Source organism: Vulpes lagopus, chromosome 2 (genome assembly GCF_018345385.1).
Source record: "Vulpes lagopus strain Blue_001 chromosome 2, ASM1834538v1, whole genome shotgun sequence".
NCBI lineage: Eukaryota > Metazoa > Chordata > Mammalia > Carnivora > Canidae > Vulpes > Vulpes lagopus.
Genome location: NC_054825.1, coordinates 123,111,143 through 123,132,234, shown reverse-complemented (window position 1 = coordinate 123,132,234; position 21,092 = coordinate 123,111,143). Strand labels below are relative to the sequence as shown.

Below are 21,092 nucleotides of genomic sequence, written 5' to 3'. Positions count from 1 at the left end.
GGTCAATAGTACCCTAATGCTTATGTCACTTGCCTCACTTCATCTCATCACGTGGCATTTTGTCATCTCGCATCGTCACAAGAAGGGGAGTGTGGTACAATGAGACATTCTGAGTGAGCGAGCGAGCACATTTACATACCTTTTATTACAGTACGTCGTTATAATGATTCTACTTTATTATTAGTGATTATTAACTTCTTACTGTGCCTGATGCATAAACTGAACTTTATCATAAGTGTGTATGTGTAGAAAAGAAACAGTGTATATAGGGTTTGGTGCTATCTCCAGATTCAGGCATCTACTCGGGGGTCCTTGGAATGTGTCCCCTGCAGATGAGGAGGGACGACGGCCTAGCACTACGAATCTCTATTTTTAGTTTCTTTTAGTTTATAAAGACTATTAGGGGAGCCATGGGCTTAGAATTTTATTCTTAGATTTGAAAGCAGTTTTGTTCAGTCTTTAAAGTGGCTTATTGAGCAGTCTTTTTACTCAGCATCCCTTTTTGCCCCCTGAATGGGGCTCACACATGGGTATTTAGAGGGAAAGACCTTAATGATCCATCAATTCACCTTGTCAGCCAGGAAGAACAATCTAATCCATAATAGAGATTCCCCCTAATTTATATGTCTTTATTTTCAATCCCAAAGAAATTATACTAGAAGTATAAATAAAATCTAAAAAAATGAAAAAATAAAATAACAAACCAATTACACATACTCCCATCAAGTACACTTGTCAGTTTTCTCATCAAATGTATTTTTTTAAAGCTTTTATTTATTTATTCACGAGAGAGCCAGAGAGAGAGGCAGAGACACAGGCAGAGGGAGAAGCAGGCTCCCTGCAGGGATCCCAATGTGGGACTCGATCCCAGGACCCCGGGGTCACGGCCTGAGCTGAGGGCAGACACTCCACCGCTGAGCCACCCAGGCGCCCCTGGTTTGTTGTTTTAAATTGTGCCCTATCATGAGTCATGTTAGACTGGGGCAACAGGTTATAGTAACTTTTTAGATTTGGATCTCATGGAGTAAGGAAATAAAGAGATTGTGAAATAAGTGTTGCTCCAGCAAGCAGATAATTCTCTTTGAAATGACCTTTAACTAAACAAATAAGAATCACGTTGCCAGAAGATCCACAGAAGAGTTCTCTGGAAGGCCATCCTTGGCACCTATCTGCTGGGTGGCCTTTGGTGTTGTAGAATGGCCACAGGAACTGTTTCTACTCGAGGGTCCACTACCAAGTGACTTCAGGCAGCTGACCTACTTCTCAGGACTCTTTTATTTTTTTCCCCCTCTTAAGTGTAATGGGGAGATTAGGCTGGCATAGGCCACTCCCCAAAACCTTCCTGCTACTAAAAGGTGTTGCATACCTAATCCACACGTGCTCTTGCTCTAATCCCGTCTATTGCCGTAAAGGGCCCCATCCAGGTGCCAAAGCCAGGAATCTAAGAGTCCCACTCGCCCCCCATCGCCACCACTCTTCCCCACGGATTCTGCATCCTTAACTAAGAGAGCCCCCATCACTCCACTTCCCCGGGACTACTGCCCACTTCCCCGGGACTACTGCTACCAGGCGGCAGTCAGAGCGAGCTTCTAGGAACAATAGTTCAGATCTTATCAGGCCCCTGCTCTCCAAACAGCTGAAAGGCTTCTCCGTGGTGCTCTTGCCCAGGAACCGCCTGTATCACTCAGCTCATTCTCTCTCGGCCTCACTTCTGGTCTAAGGGGCCATGAGGAGGACTGACTCGGCTGTGGAGAGAACCTCCCCCCACTGCCACCTCCTCCAGCATTCTCTTCTTGATGAAAAGCAGAGTGGGACGGGACAGCTGTGCGCTAAGTCAGAGGGTCTGGGTATACTCTCACCCCTACCATTGCGGGCTGTCACTCGGGGCAGTTGCTTCGTGGTTTTGAGCCTCAGTTTCTTCACTTACAAAATAGATAAAATGCATCGTGAGGTTGTTGTGAGGTTTACAAGAGATGATATACATAAAACACCTGATATGTGCCTTTCTTTACTCAAAAGCTTTCACAAGTTAGTAACAACATACTGAAAAGAATTGCATCGTGCCCTTTGCAAGGCTCTGCATCGTGGCACCCGACATCATGAAAGCTGTCAACCGGTGTCAGGAAAGCTCATCAGGAGACTTACGTAAGAAATCCAAATAACACATTGATATGTGTTTGCCAACGTGGTGCTTTAAGTCGATGGGATGGTATGTCGCATGCGGTGGTCAAGGGGTTACCATAAAAGGTTTGAAAAGAATGCCTCCGTGAGATGGACAAAAATGCACTATTTTTAAACACATGGCATTTTAATATTTGTTTGGTAAAAGTAATTCCAGTTAGTGAACTAGCGTGAAAGTTCAACTATAGAAATTAGTCAATGTGCCGAAAAGGGAAATTTGCTCAGCCAAACTACGTCCTTTCATTACAAGCTTTACCTAACAATGCCAACTACGTTTACAGTACGCATAGCATACTTCCTATGATTGTCAAAGACGTCATGCTAAAGGATGACTCTTATTCATTGGTCATAAATTTTCAGACAAGATAATACTGGGAGGCCCAATAAATTCCAGTGTTTTCAGTTGATCTTCCTTCCACCTTCCTGCTTCGTCCTCACATGCTGTTCGATAGCCTTGTTTTCCAGAGAAAAATCTGAATGTGCATTGGCTCGCTCGTTTGTAAACTATCTCATTAATTTCCAATTCTCTTTAAACAAGCCTTAAAAAGAAATGTTCTGCAGCTTAGAAAGAGTATCTAACAGCTCTGATTTACCTTTAGCCGGAAAACGTTTAATTCTAGGTTCCTAGGTTCTTTCTTTAACCACCGGGACATGCCACAAAAGCAGGTTTAATGTGTGCTTTGCTCACTTTTGTAATTTTAGCATGTGCTAAATGTTCAATAAATCACTGCCACATGAATGGATTTATGCTGTTTTAGTTAGGGCTAAGTTTAATTTCAATTTTTCCTCATATTTTTCTTCCGATAGAATTTCTTTTTTCACCTGTTAGCTTTAAAAAAAAAAAAAACATATGGTCTAACAAACTCCGTGAAAGTATAAAAAGAAACTCGTGCTTTTGAACTACAGCCCTAACTCCACATTCCTGAAGTTGTGACTGACAACTCTCTAAGGAAAAGGAAGAGCTCTTTGATTTTCCTGTTGGGGGGACTCTGAGGTCAGTCTCTTGCTTTCAGATAAGTCAAAGATTACAAGTCCCATTTTATAAGGGGTGCAACACAATCGCAGACTAAAACAATGGTTTATCTAGATTATAGGGCGGAATATGATTAGAAATCAACCCACTTGCCCTCTAACATGGGATTTCTTGAACTGTAGTCCAAAATCCAGAAGATATAGATCCAAAAAAGACAATTAGAGAGATGTTATTCTTCTACAATAAAGTTTATGAAATTTCCATTTCCTCTTCCTTAAACTTATTTTATTTTTCTTTGCTACATTGTGGACAAATTTGGGATTCAAGTGGGACTCAACTGAAGACTCAGCAGTGAAGGACTGTCATTATACATTCGAAGCAAAATAAGGAAAAGTGAAATCCCACTGTAGATATTTTAATAGCATTATTTACACAGCATCTTTTTTTCTACAGTGCTTTTATACAGAGGGGGAAAATCCTTATGTTAAAAAAAAAAATCCTACTCCTATAAAGAAAGCAAACTGCATATACCACTAAGAAATCTGAGATAGTGACACCAATAAAGGAAGTGAATTAAAATTCAAAGCTTTTTAGATTTTAGTGTAGGTCCTAAATCATCAAAGGCAGAAACTAACAATAACTAAAGGATATACACCTTTTCTAGTCAAGTATACTAATCATTAATAGTGGAGAATTCATTTGAAATTCAGTCAGTGAAGCCTCTGATGCTTTAAATTACTTAGCTGTGTTATCCCCTAATACATACATAATAAATATTTGAAAATCTCATGCAGATAAGAAGATGCAGAAATGGAACACGGGGGCACTTTGGCCCCTTGGGGCTAGGGTACCACGCTATCTTAACAAGTGATATTTGATGTAAGCACCAGAGCCCAGCCGTTATCCCTTTTAATAGTTTTTAAATAATAATATAGAAACTGGAGCTTATGTAAAGCAGGATCTCAGATATATTACTTTATTTGGGAAGGAGCATGGACACACAGGTAAAAACTGCTCTTGAACATGTTGATGAAGAGATCTGTAATCACCATCCTCCTCCATCTTTTTTAAACCACTGGAACACCAGTAGCAAATCTTCATTATTTTCAACTAAAATTAACTCATTTCCCCTACATTCTGTGCAAATTGAACCATGTCTCTATGGTGATAATTTAAAATAATATTTTGCAGGTCACATTAGGTACAGTTGAACGTACCTAATTCCTCTTTTGATTCTTTTACCCTTAGTCTTTTCCAGTGTATTGGAATCTGTGCATCAGATAGCATAAGGCCTGCCCTTGCAAACATTAATAAGACCTATCCTTTAGGAACAGTTACTTACACTTTGTTTAATCTCTAATGGAAAGGATTTCTCTAAATATTTACGCCAGAACAGTTGTCAGAATGAATCCTGCAAAATTGCTGGCATACTCCCAGGAGCAGGGAACTGGCATGGGGGAGGGGAGACTCCTGGTCCCTGGTCGTATAATTTTAAGCAGTCCTAGAATTTCAGGGAGCTGCTTGCTGGAGTCTGAAGGGTTTGTATTAACAAAAAGGTACTTCAGTGTGTAGACCAATTCAAGTAAAGTATCTCAACAGCCACTTTCGTTTATTGCTCTTGTAAAAATGACTCTCCGTTTGCTTCAGGTTTAAACTAAAGGAATTATTTAGGCTTCAGAGACCCGGTAAATAAATTGTGTACGAGAAAAGAAACTTGTACAAGAGGTGTGAAGAAACACCAGACTTACTCTGCGCGAGGCTCCCAAGGTGCTTAATAGAAATGACTTGTTGCTTCCATGAATTGCTGAGTGAGAGTTAGCATGCAAGACTTAAACAGGAGAGACCCGAAATCTGCCAAGATAAATGCAGCAGTGTTTTATAAATTAACTCAGCTGTCTGTGTGTTTGTTTTTTCTTTGGAAGATTCTAAAATTAAGACTGTTCGACTCATCTTAGCATTGGTTTAGAATTTGGAGAGTATTTGAGGAAGTGATTTGGGGCTAGGAAGGGTAGAGAAAATATCCTGCACTGGAAAATGTTGGCAACTTTCATTGGAAATGTGTTCTTACCTGAAGAAAAGTAGCCCTTTTGCCTCTCAACCTGCTAATTAAATAGTTTGGTTAAACACTATCAAATAAAGCTTTCTGGGATTATAAACTCTCCATTTATAGTACAGGCAATATATTAAGTTCAGAGACAGTTTTTAATGAATTTCTGGAAAGCTGGTCAGATGTCCACATGGGTGCTGAAAATGGCAGTGGTAGCCTGAAATGGTTTGGAGCTCCTTTTTTCTGGAAGTCTCCTTTACTCTATTAGAAATTAAACTTTGAGGGGGATCCCTGGGTGGCTCAGAAGTTTAGTGCCTGCCTTCGGCCCAGGGCATGACCCTGGGGTCCCGGGATCGAGTCCCACACCGGGCTCCCTGCATGGAGCCTGCTTCTCCCTCTGCCTGTGTCTCTGCCTCTCTCTCTGTCTCTCATGAATAAATAAAATCTTAAAAAAAAAAAAAAGAAATTAAACTTTGAGGTATGGAGACATAATGCTCACAGGTCTGAAAACACACATGAATCAGGACTGGGTCCCGGAAGCTCAGTGCTGGGTGGAAAGGCACATGCTATTGATTATGGATACTGGGGTCAAGTATGCATCTCCACCATCCTGCCGGGGTAACCGGGTTCCGAGGGAATTCCACTGATCTATGTTAAAAGCTTGGGTCTGCATCAAGCTCTGGACTAGAAAGCTGGGTGGATGTCTTGGAAATGTGCTATAGGAAAGAGAGATCGCCCCTTCTTTGTGGAAAGGGCTAAGAGTTACCTTAAGAGTTGGCTTGAGGATGGCATGAAGTGAGGAGGGCGGGGAATAGAGGGAGGAGCCGCTGAGGATGCCACCTGTGGGCTTTTTTTCTTATTGCCAAACAGCAGTGAAGGCCCCTTAGGACTTAGATCAACAAACTGGTCATAAATTGGAAAAACAACACTGAAGTCTACAAAAAAAACAAATCTTCAGCAATATGTGCTCAATATGTGCTCATATGGTCTGTGGCCAAGCAGCATTTGTCTGTATCTTTTCTATTTTGTGGCAGAAAGGACATGCCACCAAAACATAGAGACTCAAGGAAATAAAGGTCATAGTTTTGCTGCTAGGTTTCCAAAATTAAATTCTTCTATTCTTAGATTAGTTCATCATCAAATTCAAGACCAAAGAAAATCAAGTATACGGTGCCACTAACTTGGGAATACTGTGTTGCCTGCAGGTCATGATAACTCTGCAGTGTGCACAGCGCAGGAGGTCAGGGGCCATTGGCCAAACGTTACCTGGGCTCAACTGCCAGAGGAGGCTGGCCAGGAAAGGGCTCTGCCTGCCTGCCTCTCTGTGGATTTAAAATAAGCAATACCACCCAGCCACATGTTTGAACAAAAGGAGCTACTAGTGCAAAGTCATAAGAGTATCGAAATATACCGAAATTATTCTAAATTATAAAGGAATGTGAAACTTACCACATTTAAGGACCCTGAACAGAGGGAAACTCTGTGTCTTCGTACAATTAAAGATCCATCACATGAGGCAGACAGTGTATCCTTTCTGGATATTTGAGGCAATGCCAATAGTTTCAAAGGTGGACTTTCCCTTAGATTATGAAGCACAAATATATTTGTGCTCCGTGAATATTTTCCTATAAAAAGGCTTAACAGTCTTCTGACATCTAACATACTCAACGTTTAAAATTAGAGCTCCACTTATTGATAACTTCTCTTTAGATACAGCATCATATTTCCTTTTTAAGGTTTTATTTATCTGAGAGAGAGAGAGAGAGCAGAGGGAGAAGCAGGCTCCTCGCCAAGCAGGAAGCCCAAAGTGGGGATCAATCCCAGGACCCCGGGATCATGCCCTGAGCTGAAGGCAGTCACTTACCTGACTGAGCCACCCGGGCGCCCCTATAGCATCGTATTTCTAAATGGTTTTCTTTCCAGTACAAGAAATCCTGAGTGTACCCTCGGCCCTGTCCTCGCTCCGGAGGTTTTAGATCCCTTGTCCTGGAAATGCACCACAATTTTCTTATTTCCAAATGTTACTTCAGTAATATCATACTTAAATTGAATTTAGGATGTTTGCAAGGATCTCTTCCCTTCCCCTCCTAATCAGACTCCTCTTTTACGAAGCCTTAGACCAAATTCCTTAGGTTCTTTTTATCTACTGAGGAAGGGAGGAGGAGACTCTGCAGTGAAGACAGCAGGAGTACTGTGCGCATTCGCACCCCCGCAGGCAAAGTGGTTTATAAGATGATGGTGACAACTGTGCATACTTCTATCTCTTGCATGCTTAGGGTGAATAATCTATTGAAGAAAAAAAAAATTGGTGGAAAAGCATTGTTTTCTGGTGGCTCTCCTGCTCTCTGTAACTCCGGATTGCTCCCAATCCTCAGGGACAAGTAACTAGGTCTGACCACGGAGCAATGGCTCAAGTGTGCTGTGATGACCCTCCTCCCAAGGAGCCTGGCTTTCCTCAGTCTAATTACTTTTGGCAATTGTGGTTATTGGGATTTGGCCTAGTGACTCACTAGAACCCAAATTCTCCCAAGGAGCCCCCTTAACAAGCAGAATTAAGTCTGACAGGAAGCCCAGACTTCCACTTCGCTTTTACATGGAGATTTCCCTGGTTTATGACAAGGCTTGAAAATCCTTCATGGACTAGAAAAGAATAATAATAAGTGAGATGGAATGAAGATAACCACCCAAGGAAGAGCACATTAGGAGAGAAGTAAAAGCAGTAAGTTCATGAGCAAACCACCTACCACGAAAGCCATTAAGATGGAGTTAAAACTCTGCTATTTATAGTAGTTTTACTGATCAACAGTAGTCAATCTGAAGTTAGTCAGGAATTGTAGAAACTATAAAAGAATGTTTATTTCTTGTTAGGCAGTTTTCTAACCACTACGTGTTTTCTAGAAACAAAGCGTACTCTAGGGCACAGTCCCAATCATCTGGTAAGGCATGGAAACACTTGTTTATTATTAAGCAGCTTTGAGAAAAAATCTGGGGTATGGCTGGTCCCCCATCTTCTGTCCATCCCTGCCTCACCCCCCACGGAGGGGCCCAGCGGGGAGCACACTCACCTGGGGTCGCAGCTCGCCCACCAGCCCCCTGTCCCACCAAGTCCTACCAAGGCGGCGTCTGGGAAACTCAGTGGCATTTCTCCCTGTGCGCACTCGCTCTCTTTGCTTAGACTCTCTGGCCGAGAAGATTCTCTATCAGATGCTCTCGTTGGCTCTAGTCGGTGCCACAAGTTCAAGACCACTCCACGGATAACCAAGATGGGTCTCATCTCTTATCACACCCCACACAGGTCTGTTTTTTCTGCCTCACCCCCACGAAGCTGGCCCTGTTTTTCACAATTGCTTGGCTGTCATAGTTATTCTTAATTAAGGGTCCAATAGTAGTTCTCAGTCTCGGATGCAAATTACTTGGGACAACCTCTGCAAATACAGATCTCCAGGCCCCATCGCCTAGAGATTGTTTCATTTGGTCGAGGATGGAGTCTGGTCTTTTTTTTTTTTTTAAGATCTCCAGGTGATTCCAATTTGAAATCAGGGTTGAAAAATCACTGTACCCAGGCCCATAAAGCAAGAATTTGGAGTGAAGATTACCGTTAATACTCACGGCAAAAGTAATACGAATAGCAGATTTTATGAAGCACCATAAAGATGACTTTTCTGGAAAACAAAAGCTAGCCAGTGAAGTATCTGTTGTGGTTGTAAATTACATAGAAGGATTTTGATATTTAACTGCAAAATTATAGACTTTGCCATATCCTCATGCCTAAGTTAATCTTCTCCTGGATATGCACATGGTAGATGAGAAGAATAATCTTAGAGTACTTCACATAAAATGTGCTATCCTATTGCTTCTAAGGGAAAAACAATCTGCAACTTTTTATGTTTAAATACCATCAACAAGGTGAGTTTAAGGGAAGAGAGAGAAGAGGAAGGAGGAAGAAAGAGAAGTGGAAGAAAGTCCTAGAAAACCAGAAGCAACCTCAATAGTAAATGTTTGGGAAACATTTGTAGCTGTTCAACAAGTAGGAAGAAAGAATGAGCGAGGAGAGAGTAAGGGAAAGAAAAGTTGAGGTGGGTCTGAGGAGCTGCACCTAGGACTGCCCCCAGGTACCAATCCCAGTAGTTGAGGGGACGTGAAGAAATCCGAGAAGGACACAGGCTTTGGAGCCCAACATGGGCTGAAGTCCCAGGCCCGCCACAGCTTTGTCGAGTGATGGCAGGTGACAAACACGGGACTATCGGCACCTTCCTTACAGGGCAAATGCGAGGACTAGATGAGATAACATTTGCAAAACCATCAAGTACAGGATCTGGAACTCACAGGTGGTTAAAACACGGCAGCTGTTTACATAATAATCAAGTATCTCAACATTCACTTTACCAAATAAATACAAATGTGTAGTAAAATAACATATATATGTTATATATATGATATATGATATATAACATATATATTATATATATATATATTGCACCCCTGTAGGCAAAGTGGTTTATAAGATTTATATATTATATTTATATATTTAATATATTATTTTTTTTTATTAAATATATTTAAATATATTAAATATAACGGCTCTGACAACCATGAAACTCCAGTTTGCCAGGAGGCATTGGTACACGCTTCGACATAACATTTTTGTCTCTTTCTTATCAGCAAAATGTGACTGAGCCTTGCCTCTCCTTCCATGACAGCCTTTGTCAAGATGACTGTGTTCGTACCTGTGAGGTCACTTTGTATAAGAAAAGAATGTCACCACGAGAAACAAGCTGTTCTTTTTCTTACCAACTTATCAAGCATATGTTAAAAAAACAGTGTTCTAAAATAAGCATCTCACAAATTCTGTTATTTTATATTGTGTGGTGGTGGTTTGTATTATGTGGTTATAAAATGGGGGCTGCTTTACCACTTACTCTCAGGAATGTGCTTTGTATTGGGGTATAATTATAAATATGCTTACCAGCTAGTTTTCTGAGGACAGTTTTTGGGAGTGAATACAGTGCACTGCATTATTGCCTGTTCATCCGAGAAATGTTTTAAGATAACCGAATCTCATCCCATGCCCATGCCGAGGGCTCGGCGGAGAACTGGGAGAAGAGACTCTCTAGAAGAGGTTACCTGCTTCTGATGCAGAAGGCCTCAACTGAATTGGAAGAGAAAGAGGGGGTGGGGCTGGATAACTAAGTCAGTGGGGATGTTTCAGAGATGATCCACACATTGTACGGACCGACTGGATTCCTTCAAGCTCCAACCCATCCTCAGAACCTCTTATTTTAAAAGAGCACACTTTGGGGAGAAATCTGCTTGGAAGGGGATTGCCTCCGTTATGAGTTGATGGCAGATCCTGATGGAATGCTTTTTTAAAAAGAGCATTCTTACAGCTTAAGGGAACACATCTTTCATTATCACAACATTTTTCACTTTTCCTATGATCTATGGCAAAGTAATACAGTCCCATGGGTGAGGAGATTTCTAAGTGTGATTGTCAGTGGCATGATTTGGCAACTTAAAATTGAATCTCAGTGACCGCTGTCTCATATAATACAAAGAGTATTATAAAAATGAGAGGCTTCAGTTGAGAATGATATATTAGATAACAGGCAAAGTACATCAATGTAATTACTCTTATTTTAATTTCTAATTACTCTTATTTTGTTACTACCAATAAAGATCTCGATGTCAGCTATGCGAACATTTTTAATAACAATAAATACGGCACCACTAGATCTTAGCTCATGCGTTCAACTATCCCTTTTCTCTGACTCCAAAATACTTCTCTTCAGCCCCGACACTCTGAGGCTTTGATTCTGAGCTACTACTTGCTCTACTGGCCCTCAAAGTAAAGACAGCTCAAAAGAAAAAATAAGCTTCCTATCAAATCTGCTTCTCTTCCTTTCCCATCTTTTCATTTATCTCCACTGCTTTTCCATTCACCCAGATCTGAGTCCTTACACTACGAAGCCTGGTGCCAAATACGTCCCTCCCTCTCTTTTCCCTTCGTGTCCAATTAGTTGCTAAGACCTATACGTTCGATCCATATAAATTATCGGCTTTATACATTCCCTTGCTCAGTCAGTCACCACTATCCTGACACGGGGCCTTATTATCTTACACGTGGGTCATGGCAGTTGCTGCCTCGACTCCAGGACAGGCCACTCCTGACAGCTTGTCACGGGAGGGGAGCTCTTCAGCATCTCTCCAGCCGGATTCCAAGCCAGCTCCCTGTGACTCCAAGCCCTGGGACAAGACAGATCTGAAAACCTGAGTATGCTGAGCAATGCTACGGCTATGGTGTCTGGGCACTAGATACTGCGAAGAGTGAGAAATGGTATAACTAATTCCATCTCTACTTTGATAAGGCGCTTATTAAGTGCTCTTTAACCACGTTTCCTTATAATAAGGGGATATTTATATTTGTTTGCACTTCCAGTCTTCATCGCCTAAACTTGAAAAAGACAGCCAAGTTTAGAAGAGCTGTTTAACTGTGAGTATTTACGTCACAGCCACGGTTTATGTTCTCAGACCAAAAAGGTAAGTTGAAGAGGCTATAGCAATAGCTTAGCTATAACTCGTTGATCAACCACCTTACTTCACAGATGAGGAATTGCAGTCTTAAGCGGTGTAAAGGGACTTGCCTGGATTATTAAAATATTAGCAAGCGTGCTGGATCTAGAACCCAGATCCTCTACTTCTCAGTCTACTTCTCTCCAGCAGACACTGGGGATTCTCTCAATGGCATCGTAGGTCCCAGTCTCTGGAATGAACTTAGGATGCTTGCTATTCATCGTTTCCTAAAGGTCAGATAGCACCCTGATAAGGTACTGTTTCGAAGACTGGATTAGATTCTTGCATAAGGCATGATGACAGTTAAGAGCTATTAAATATACATTTAATTGGACAATCATATTCTTTAGTACCACTGAGTTTTCTCTGTGAAACTTCTAGAAAAAAATGTAGGGACAGCAGATGGTAACTAGGTCCTTTGCCAAGATTACAAATAAAACAGAAATACTCTTATCAGACAAGAGGCACCTGTAACCATATCTTTTAAAATGAATTTTTGAGATTATCCAAACTTTTCAAATGTGAAGAAAAAATGTAGGCATTTTGCTTCAAAGTTTCATGTTGTTGAAAACTCTTCAGAGCAGAAAATAGGATTGCATAGCCCTCAATGACTTTTAGACAGTAAGCATTCTCAGCACCCCCATAGTCCTTGAGAATGGAACATTCCATTCTTTTCAGTATTGCTGGATAAGTACTTTAAGCAGAATGCTAGTAATATTCCTGAAGTGAAAGATCTGATGGGCAGGATTAAATAGAAAAATAATGTCCAGTAAATTTTTACAGACATATATTTTACACTTTTTATAGTTTGTTAAGGTAGAGTCGCAAAGCATTTCAAACTTACTGGGTTGTCCAACCGGTGGTAAATTCCAGATAATTCAATCATTTTAAATCTGAAGAAAACATTCACAATTGAGAAAGCAACCCACATTTTCCCTCAAAATCAAAAGCAAGGTAGAGAAATCTATGTGATTTATGATGCAACACTTCTCAAATGATCATTCTCGAAAGCATGCCAGTGTTCAATGCACTGTTCAGAGAAGAAATAGTTCCAACCAAGTAAAACACGTAATTTCAACACACTGTCTTGCATGATCCTTACCATGCTCTCAGAACTGAATGATGTTTTCCTAATGGTAACCAAAGTTGATTCTTACATTTCTTGAAATATAATACCCACTCTGATGGCATTTCAAGAATTCACTACTTGGAAAAGGATTTTTTGGGGGGTGGGATAAGCGGATAGCGGGGAAGTAGGAAGAAAGGTTAGGACAACATCCAAAATGAAACATTCAGATAAAGCGGGGAAAGATGATTTAAGAAATCACTCTAGTAGAAAAGTCTTATTTTTTGATACTTTGTTCTTATAATTGCAGAGGGACCATTTGGTCTTGACTCTACTTAGGGTTCTGACAACTCCACACAATATACCACCCACATTACATAGAATTTAAAAGAACTGCATTAAAAAAAAATTAAATGCAATTGGAGAATATTTTCAGGTATTTAGTAGTAATCTGGAGATCTCTGTCCAGATTTAAATAGTCTAAAATAATCAGATGACTAATAAATTTGTTTTGTAGTACTGCGGCATGTATGGTTTTCCCGTAACTTGAAAATCAAATGTAACTACATGTTGTAATTTCCACACATTGCTTTCCGGGGACCTAATTTGTAGAATATTAAATTCTGGGTAAATACTTAATGAAACAATGAGTTAGCAAAAGTTATCTGCTTAGAAACTGAAATACTGTTCATTTTTCATGCTTAGAGGAACAATGAAATGTTGACATTAAGTCAATTTCACACTCATTCTTTTATTCTCAATTACTTTACATGGAAAAACTGGGGATTAAAAAGACAATATTTAAGAATCATCATCCTTAATGTTCTAAGTAAAATCCTTCTACTGAAGCAATAAATAATTAAAATAGTATGACAAAAGGATATTTTAAGAAAGAACTCTGATAGTATAATAATTATAGTTATAATATTATAATAGATATTAAAATTTACAAAAATAAAGTGGGTTTTTTTTTTTTGCTTTTTTTTTAGATGTTGCCATTACAGCCTGAGAGTTTAAATTTGTGACTTTGATTCATGTAGATATCACGATATGTTGCAGGATGTGTTTTCTCCAAAAAATTTTACTGTGTCTCCTATGTATTAAACAACGTCTCTTTCAAAAACAAAGTAGGCTAGTAACTGAAGTAGACAAGTGAGAAAACGCATTGTAGCCAATATCCAAACCATACTTCCATTCAAAATTAATATTACAACATGAATGGTCGAATGAAAGATTTTTCTAGCCTATAGTTAACTTGTTATTTACCAGAATTAGCAGTGTTATTACCAAGAGTGTATCAGAATCTCAAAGAATGGCTCAAAATCTGAAATAAGGTCATGGGCAATGACCAACAATATATTCCGATAAGATGGTTTTATCTTATTACCACTATTTCCCTTGTATTCTTACTCCTTTATTTCAGATATTTATGAAGGATTTTTAGAAGCTTTACAGATTATGCAATCAGAGCTTTGTAACTATTATGCACGCAATAGCTTTTCAAAACTCGCGTGTATCTAGAATCCAGACAATTAAAACCCAATTAATAGATGGCATCAAATAAAAAGGATACTACAAAGGCATCTGACGTTTCTAACAGTAATCTTCGGGAGTAATATGATCCTATAATGTCTTCTGAATAACCAAGCAATGTTATTATATTTAGCAAGCTTCGCTACTGCTCTCCATTATTACTGTTATTACTAGATATTGAATTCTTTGACATTGGTCGCTAATGTATAATAACATAAATAGCAGTTCAAAAATTTCCAGTCAACCAGAAGAGCTTATTCTCCAAACAAAGTGGATAAATGAGAGTCTGGAGACCATCACATTTATTACTTAACATACCTGGCATCCTCTCTCTGACATAGATCACCAGGTAGTGAAAAAGCAGGAGATCAGCTCTACCCACCAGCTGTACGGCTTTGCAGAAGTTCCTTAGCCTCTGTTTCTCAGACTCTTTCTCTGTAAAATGGGACTATTAATACCTACATTTCAAGTTACTATTTAGGGGTCTGAGCGTTATCACTCACGTGAAAATGCAGTGCAATAGTGAGGTTTTGTGCTTATTATCATTACGGCAAGTATGACCTTTACTTTCATTAGCAGATAGCGTGGAATTCCAAACCTGACCGTACTAAGTTGCAAGGACGGAGCTGGAATTGGGGGTTCTTGATTTAACACTACTTAAAACCAAATCTTGCCTCTGAAAACACTGCTGGTTGGGGAATCTTGCATAAGGGTTGCGTTTCATTTTTATCGTAAACAAATTCAAGTTAGTCACCTCTAGGAGCTGTATATGAATCCAAATAGGTAAAAAAAAGTTATTGTGTATTTACTCACTGATGACTCCAGAGATATTTTTTTTAAGGTAAAAATTTATGTTTAAGAGGCTCTTTTTAGGACACCTGGATGGCTCAGCCATTGAGCGTCTGCCTTTGGCTCAGGTCAGATCCTGGGGTCGTGGGATCGAGTCCCACGTCGGGCTTCCTGCAGGGAGCCTGCTTCTCCCTCTGCCTGTGTCTCTGCCTCTCTCTCTCTCTCCCTCTTAGTCTCATGAATAAATAAGATCTTTTTTTTAAAAAAACGCTCCTTCTCCTATAAGAACACTAGTTTTCACAAAGTACGGACAAAAGGTACAGCAGGAAAGCTGGAGAATACTAATGTGGCTTTATCTGCTACATCCGAGTATTAGCCATGGTTGCTTAGACTTGACGATACTGAACACTACAAACAAATGTCTTTTTTTTTTCTTGGCAAGAAACTTTTGCACTAAAACATTCAAGAGACCACTTTCAAAACACTTGGGGAAAAAAACAGCTCTTAACACCTCAACTTCCACCTCTGGTATTTTTAGAGAAGATTTTTAAAAGTCTAGGAAAGTGAAGCTATTTAACCACAGGCCCAAAGGGAAGGAATAATACTCTTAAAGCTTCATGTTAGTTGTCTTTTTTTTTTTTGGAAAAAGTAATGGCTTTTTATTATTTTTTTTTTTCGAAAATACCTTTACTACTTTATCTTTCATCAAAATTCGTTTTCCCAGACCGTACTGGAGGAAAACGTTCTTACACGTTGAAGAAATTTCCAAAGAAACGAGTATGTGCACACTGCAATTCGGCCCCGGGTTTCTGGACATTGAACACCCTTCCCTGTGCCCCCCCCCCCCCCCCACCTCGTTTCTCCAGGAGCCACACTGCACCTGCCAAGGGCCTGGTCGGTCTCCTCCGAGGACGCAAGGGGTCGCCCCTCTCCCAGGAGTTCACCGGCCGACCCGGCCTCGGAGGCCGACCGCAGGGCGCGGCCGCAGCATCCCGGGCAGGGGAGCTCTCCCGGCCCCTGTCCCGCGCTCACCCGCTGCGCCTCCGACTCGGCCCGGAGGCGACGGCGGCAGGTCCAGAGGCGGCTCGGGCCGAGGAGGGTCCCCGCCCGGGGCCGGCGGGAGCCGAGGCACCGCCAGCTCGCCCTCCCGGGGGCCGCCTTCAGAAACGGGGCCCCGCGCTGCGATCGGAGGCGCCCCTGTCTACACTGGCGGCCCCGGGGTCCCGGCGGGGGGGAAGAGGATGGCGCGCGGGGCAGCGCGGGGCAGCGCGGGGCAGCAGGCGCCCGGGGCCGGCGAGGGGGGCGGGGACCCCGGGGCGCGGCTGAGCGAAGGGGGACGCGGGGAACCGAGGCCGCAAACCCCTCCGGGCCCCCCGCCCCTCGCTGCGCGGCCCCGGGGCGCAGGCGAACCGGCCCGCGTCCGCCCGAGGCCGGCGGCACACGGGGAGCCTTCGGGGCCCTCGCGTCCGGGGCGCAGACGGCGGCGGCGGGGCGTCCCCAGCCCTCCGGCCCGTGCCCCGCACCCGGCGGCGGGGGTGGCAGCGGCGTCGTCCTGGGCGCCCCGCGAGCTCCGGGCGGGCTCCTCCGGCCCCGGCCCCGCAGCCTGCAGCGCGCCCTCCGCGGGCACCAGGTCCCCGGGGGGCAGGACGCGGCGCCCTCCGCGCGCCCAGCTCCCGTGCCGGGCACCCCGAGCGCGGCGGAGGGAGCGCGGGCGCCGGATCCCGGACGACCTGTCGCGCGGCCCCACCCGGAGCGGCGGCGGACGCGGGCGGCCCTGGAGGCGCGCCCGAGCTTGGTGGGGAAGCGCACCGTCCGGAGGACCCCGACCCCGGCCGGCCCCGCGCTCCGCGTGCCGGGCAAGGGCGTGGGCGGGCAGCCGCGTCCCGGGCGGTCCCCAGGCGCTCGCGGCGCTGCAGCCGCCCAGCCGGGGCGCCCCGCCCGCCCTCTCGCGCCCCCCGCGCCCCCCGCGCGTCCGCCGGCTCCCGGGCTGCTCGCCCCCTGAGCGCGGTCTCCGCGCGCCTCCCCCGGCGCGGACTCGGCAGCTCGGCTCCCCGCGGTCCCCACCCCCGGCTCCGGGGGCGCGCAGACACCTCGAGCCCGTCTAGCGAACGCACGCGGCTTCCCCTCGAACCCGGAGCAGCGAGGGGCGGCAGCCAGGTTCGCGCCCGCGGGGATGCGGCGGAGGCGAGGGAGCCCCGAGGGGGGCGAGGGCACCCGGAGGGGGATGAGGGAGCCCCGAGGGGGACGAGGGAGCCCCGAGGGAGGCGAGGGCATGCGGAGGGGGACGAGGGAGCCCCGAGGGGGGCGAGGGCACCCGGAGGGGGATGAGGGAGCCCCGAGGGAGGCGAGGGCATGCGGAGGGGGACGAGGGAGCCCCGAAGGGGGCGAGGGCACCCGGAGGGGGATGAGAGAGCCCCGAGGGGGACGAGGGAGCCCCGAGGGAGGCGAGGGCATGCGGAGAGGGACGAGGGAGCCCCGAGGGGGGCGAGGGCATGCGGAGAGGGACGAGGGAGCCCCGAGGGGGGCGAGGGCACCCGGAGGGGGACGAGGGAGCCCCGAGGGGCCGAGGGCGCGGGGCCGCCCGACAGGTGGACGCGGCGGGGGAGCCCTGGCGCACGAAGCCCGGCACTTACTTCTTCGCTGGCGCCTTCCCCGGGAGGCGTTTTGGCTGCCGATGTATTCCATAAAGTTCAAAATGATAAAAAACCAAGAAATGAGTCGCAAGTGCATAGTAACCCAGTAGCGGTTCCCGTCCCTTCCTCCTGCTTCTGTTAACCGTAGCAGCAAGCGTCTGGGACCGGGGCAGGCGCTGGGGCTCGGGGCGCGCGAGCCCGCGGGGACGACCTGGCCCCGGGCTCCGAGGGGCGCGCCGGGCGGCCACCCGAGCGGGGCGGGCGGGGACGCCCACTACTGGACGTGCCAGCTGCCCGAGCCCGGCGCCGCGGCGGCTCCGCGAGGGTGGCTGTCGGCACCGCGAGCGGCGCGGGCTCCCCGGGCAGCGAGCGGCCTCGCCGGGGCGGCCGCAGGTAGCATGGTGCGCGGCGGCGGGTCCGGGTCCGGGCGGCGGGTCCGGGCTCAGAGGCGGCGGCGGCTGCGGCGACAGCGGCGGGGGCCCACGGATCGCAGCGCAGGGGGCGCCGAGGGCAGCGCGGCCATGGCCCAGGGGCGGCGGACAGACCCCGAGCTGCTTCTGCCGTCCGCGAGCAGGAGCCGCTCCAGTGGAGGCGGGCGGGCGGGCGGCGGGGAGGGAGGGAGGGAGGGGGAGGGGAGGGGAGGGGAGGGGGTGGCTGCGGGGGGCGGGAGCTCGGGGGCGGGGAAGGAAACCGCCGCAGCAACAACCCCGAGCGACCTCAATAACTTTCAATTTCAAGAGGGAAAAAAGGGAGCTGGAAAAGTACAGGCGCTGCGATTTGGCAGAGGGACGGGAAGAGGCGCCTGAGGGGTCCCGGGTCTGCGGCGGAGCATCTCCGGGCACCGCACGCGGCGCGGGGGGCGCGGGCGGGGGCGGCGGGGCCGGCGCGCCGAGCGGGGTCCCCCGGGGGCGCGCCCGAGCTGGGGTCCGCGGCCGCGACACCCCCGCCCCCGCCTCCGCCGCCGAGCGCGCGCTCCCCCCTCCCCCCGCGGGCTGTCCGGGCCCCCGCTCCCCGCACCGCCCCCCGCGTCCCCCGCGCTGTCCCCCGCGCCGCCCCCTGTCCCCAGCGCACCCCGCACACCCCGCGCCCCGGCGCCCCCGCCTGTCCAGAGCCCGCGCCCCCCCGCCCCCCGACTCCCGCGCGCCCCCCGCTCCCGGCGCCCCCGGCTGTCCAGGGCCCCTTGAGCCCCTCGCGACCCCCGCGCCCCCCGGCTGTCCAGGACCCCCGGCTGTCCAGGCCCCGCGTCCCCGAGCCCCCGGCTGTCCAGGACCCCCCACCCCCGAGCCCCCGGCTGTCCAGGACCCCCCACCCCCAAGCCCCCCGGCTGTCCAGGACCCCCACCCCCCAGCCCCCCGCTGTCCAGGACCCCCACCCCCGAGCCCCCCGCTGTCCAGGCCCTGACGCCCGCAGGCCCCCCGGCTGTCCAGGCCCCGCGTCCCCGAGCCCCCGGCTGTCCAGGACCCCCCACCCCCGAGCCCCCGGCTGTCCAGGACCCCCCACCCCCAAGCCCCCCGGCTGTCCAGGACCCCCCCACCCCCGAGCCCCCCGCTGTCCAGGACCCCCCCACCCCCGAGCCCCCCGCTGTCCAGGCCCCCTGACCCCCGAGCCCCCGGCTGTCCAGGCCCCGCGCCCCCCGCAGCGCAGCTGGGCAGTCGGCACCGAGGCGGGGGCTGCGGGGCGCCCGTCTGCGGACAGCTTTCCGGGGTTCGCCCCCCCCGCGCCCCGCCGCCCCGCCTGCGGGCTCCCAGGGGAGGGGCGCTCCCGAGGACCCGGGGGCGCGGACGGCCACCTGGCCCGAGCGGGGACCCGGCGGCGGCGCGCGGGACGGTGCCTGCGGCGGTTGGGCAGCGCCTCCCCGCGCCCCCGTCCCCCGATCTGGAAAAGCCCGGTGTGCGGCGGCGGTTCTCGTCCGCTCCAGCGAGACTGACCCTTGCGAAGGTTTCTCCCAGGCTTGGGGGGCGGGGGCGCGGAGGGTCCCCCTTCCTGCCGGGCCCCTGGCAGCGGGAACCAGGGTCGGCGGGTCCACCCAGGGGTGGGGGTGGGGGGCGGGCCCTGCACTTCTGAGCTGGGCGCCCTGGCTGCTCCCAGGTGAGCGTCCCACCTCTTTCTTCCAGTAGCACAAGCTGATGAGCTTCCAGAAGCTCCTGAAATACCACTTGGGAGTCCTAAGCCCCCGGAGTGATTTTAATAGAAGCTAGTCGGGAGCCGTATTTAACAGTATCCGAAGGACTATCCTTTGTAGCCGTCCAGTTGTACACCAGCCCTGAGAGGTCACGCTGAAAAAGTCCCTGATTCATGAACACCTTGCTAATTCTTAGGCTCAAATAATTTAGGTTTAGAAGATAGCCAGAGCCTTGCTGGAGAGCAAGCGAGAGTGGACTTTCTCCCTCTTCCCTCCATCTATGATCCCTGAACTGGGTCGCCTCCTGAGTGCGTGTTTATAGATGGAAGGGATAAAAAGGTCATCGCTCTTACCCATCCCAGTTTTTTTTTTTTTTTTTTTTTTTTGCAAGCTCACAGTGCTTCACATTGTTGTATTTCTCTGAGGTCTTCAGAGGTGTAGTTGTTACACATCCCAGAAGAGAGGACTTAGGAGAGGAGATGGCCTGGAAGCAAAAGGAGAGGAGCGTGAACTACACATTCTTGTAAAAGCGCTAAAAAATTAGAATCTGAGAGGCTGGCCTTTCCATGCTAATTCCTTAATTAAATGTTATTAATTGCTTTGCATGCCTGTATTGGAGTTTTGAAGGTAGGAGTAGTTTTCTATCGATTTTATATTATCAACAACCCCATCAGGGTTATGACTTTTGGCTTATTTTAAAGAATTCCCATTCACAATTCTTTCTCTGCAGTAGAATGGTATTTTCTGTACATTGTGCGTGCGCGCACACACACACACACCATCTTTATCTGTTGCATAATGTCCAGTTGCAAATGACTGAGTTTATCACTTTGAACCAGAAAAGTTACAGATAACAGGACAATTCCAATAATGATTATCCAAAAAAGAAGCTACTCTATTTTTCTGTGCCCGTCCCAGTCAGCTTTGCTTTCCTTCTTACTTAATACCTCAGATCCTGAATATCTGCACCATAAAATGTGGGGGATTTAAAGGCTGTGGGAGGCTCCCTTTGAAAAGGACTCCAGAGACTGCCTTTCTAATCCGGGATACTTGAGCCGGATGGGATGAGATTGCAAAAGGGATGTAAAAAAAGCAATTTGGTGAACGACTTCAGGGGGAATAAACACGAAGAAAGACATTTACTTTTCACTCTGTATTGTGCAGACATATGTTAGTTT

At 47.4% G+C, this 21,092-nt stretch overlaps 1 protein-coding gene across 2 annotated transcripts in view; it reads right to left on the bottom strand.

Annotated features, from left to right (window-relative positions):
- The window catches only part of RSPO3 (R-spondin 3), an 84,840-nt gene extending 66,458 nt beyond the window's left edge, over nt 1-18,382 (bottom strand). For both annotated transcript variants that reach the window (XM_041746541.1, XM_041746542.1), the window contains exon 1: nt 17,793-18,382. In XM_041746541.1, coding sequence (XP_041602475.1) covers nt 17,793-17,889 — 97 coding nt within the window. In that variant the 5' untranslated portion in view covers nt 17,890-18,382. The remainder of the gene's footprint in view (nt 1-17,792) is intronic.
- Between the last annotated feature and the right edge of the window lie 2,710 nt (nt 18,383-21,092).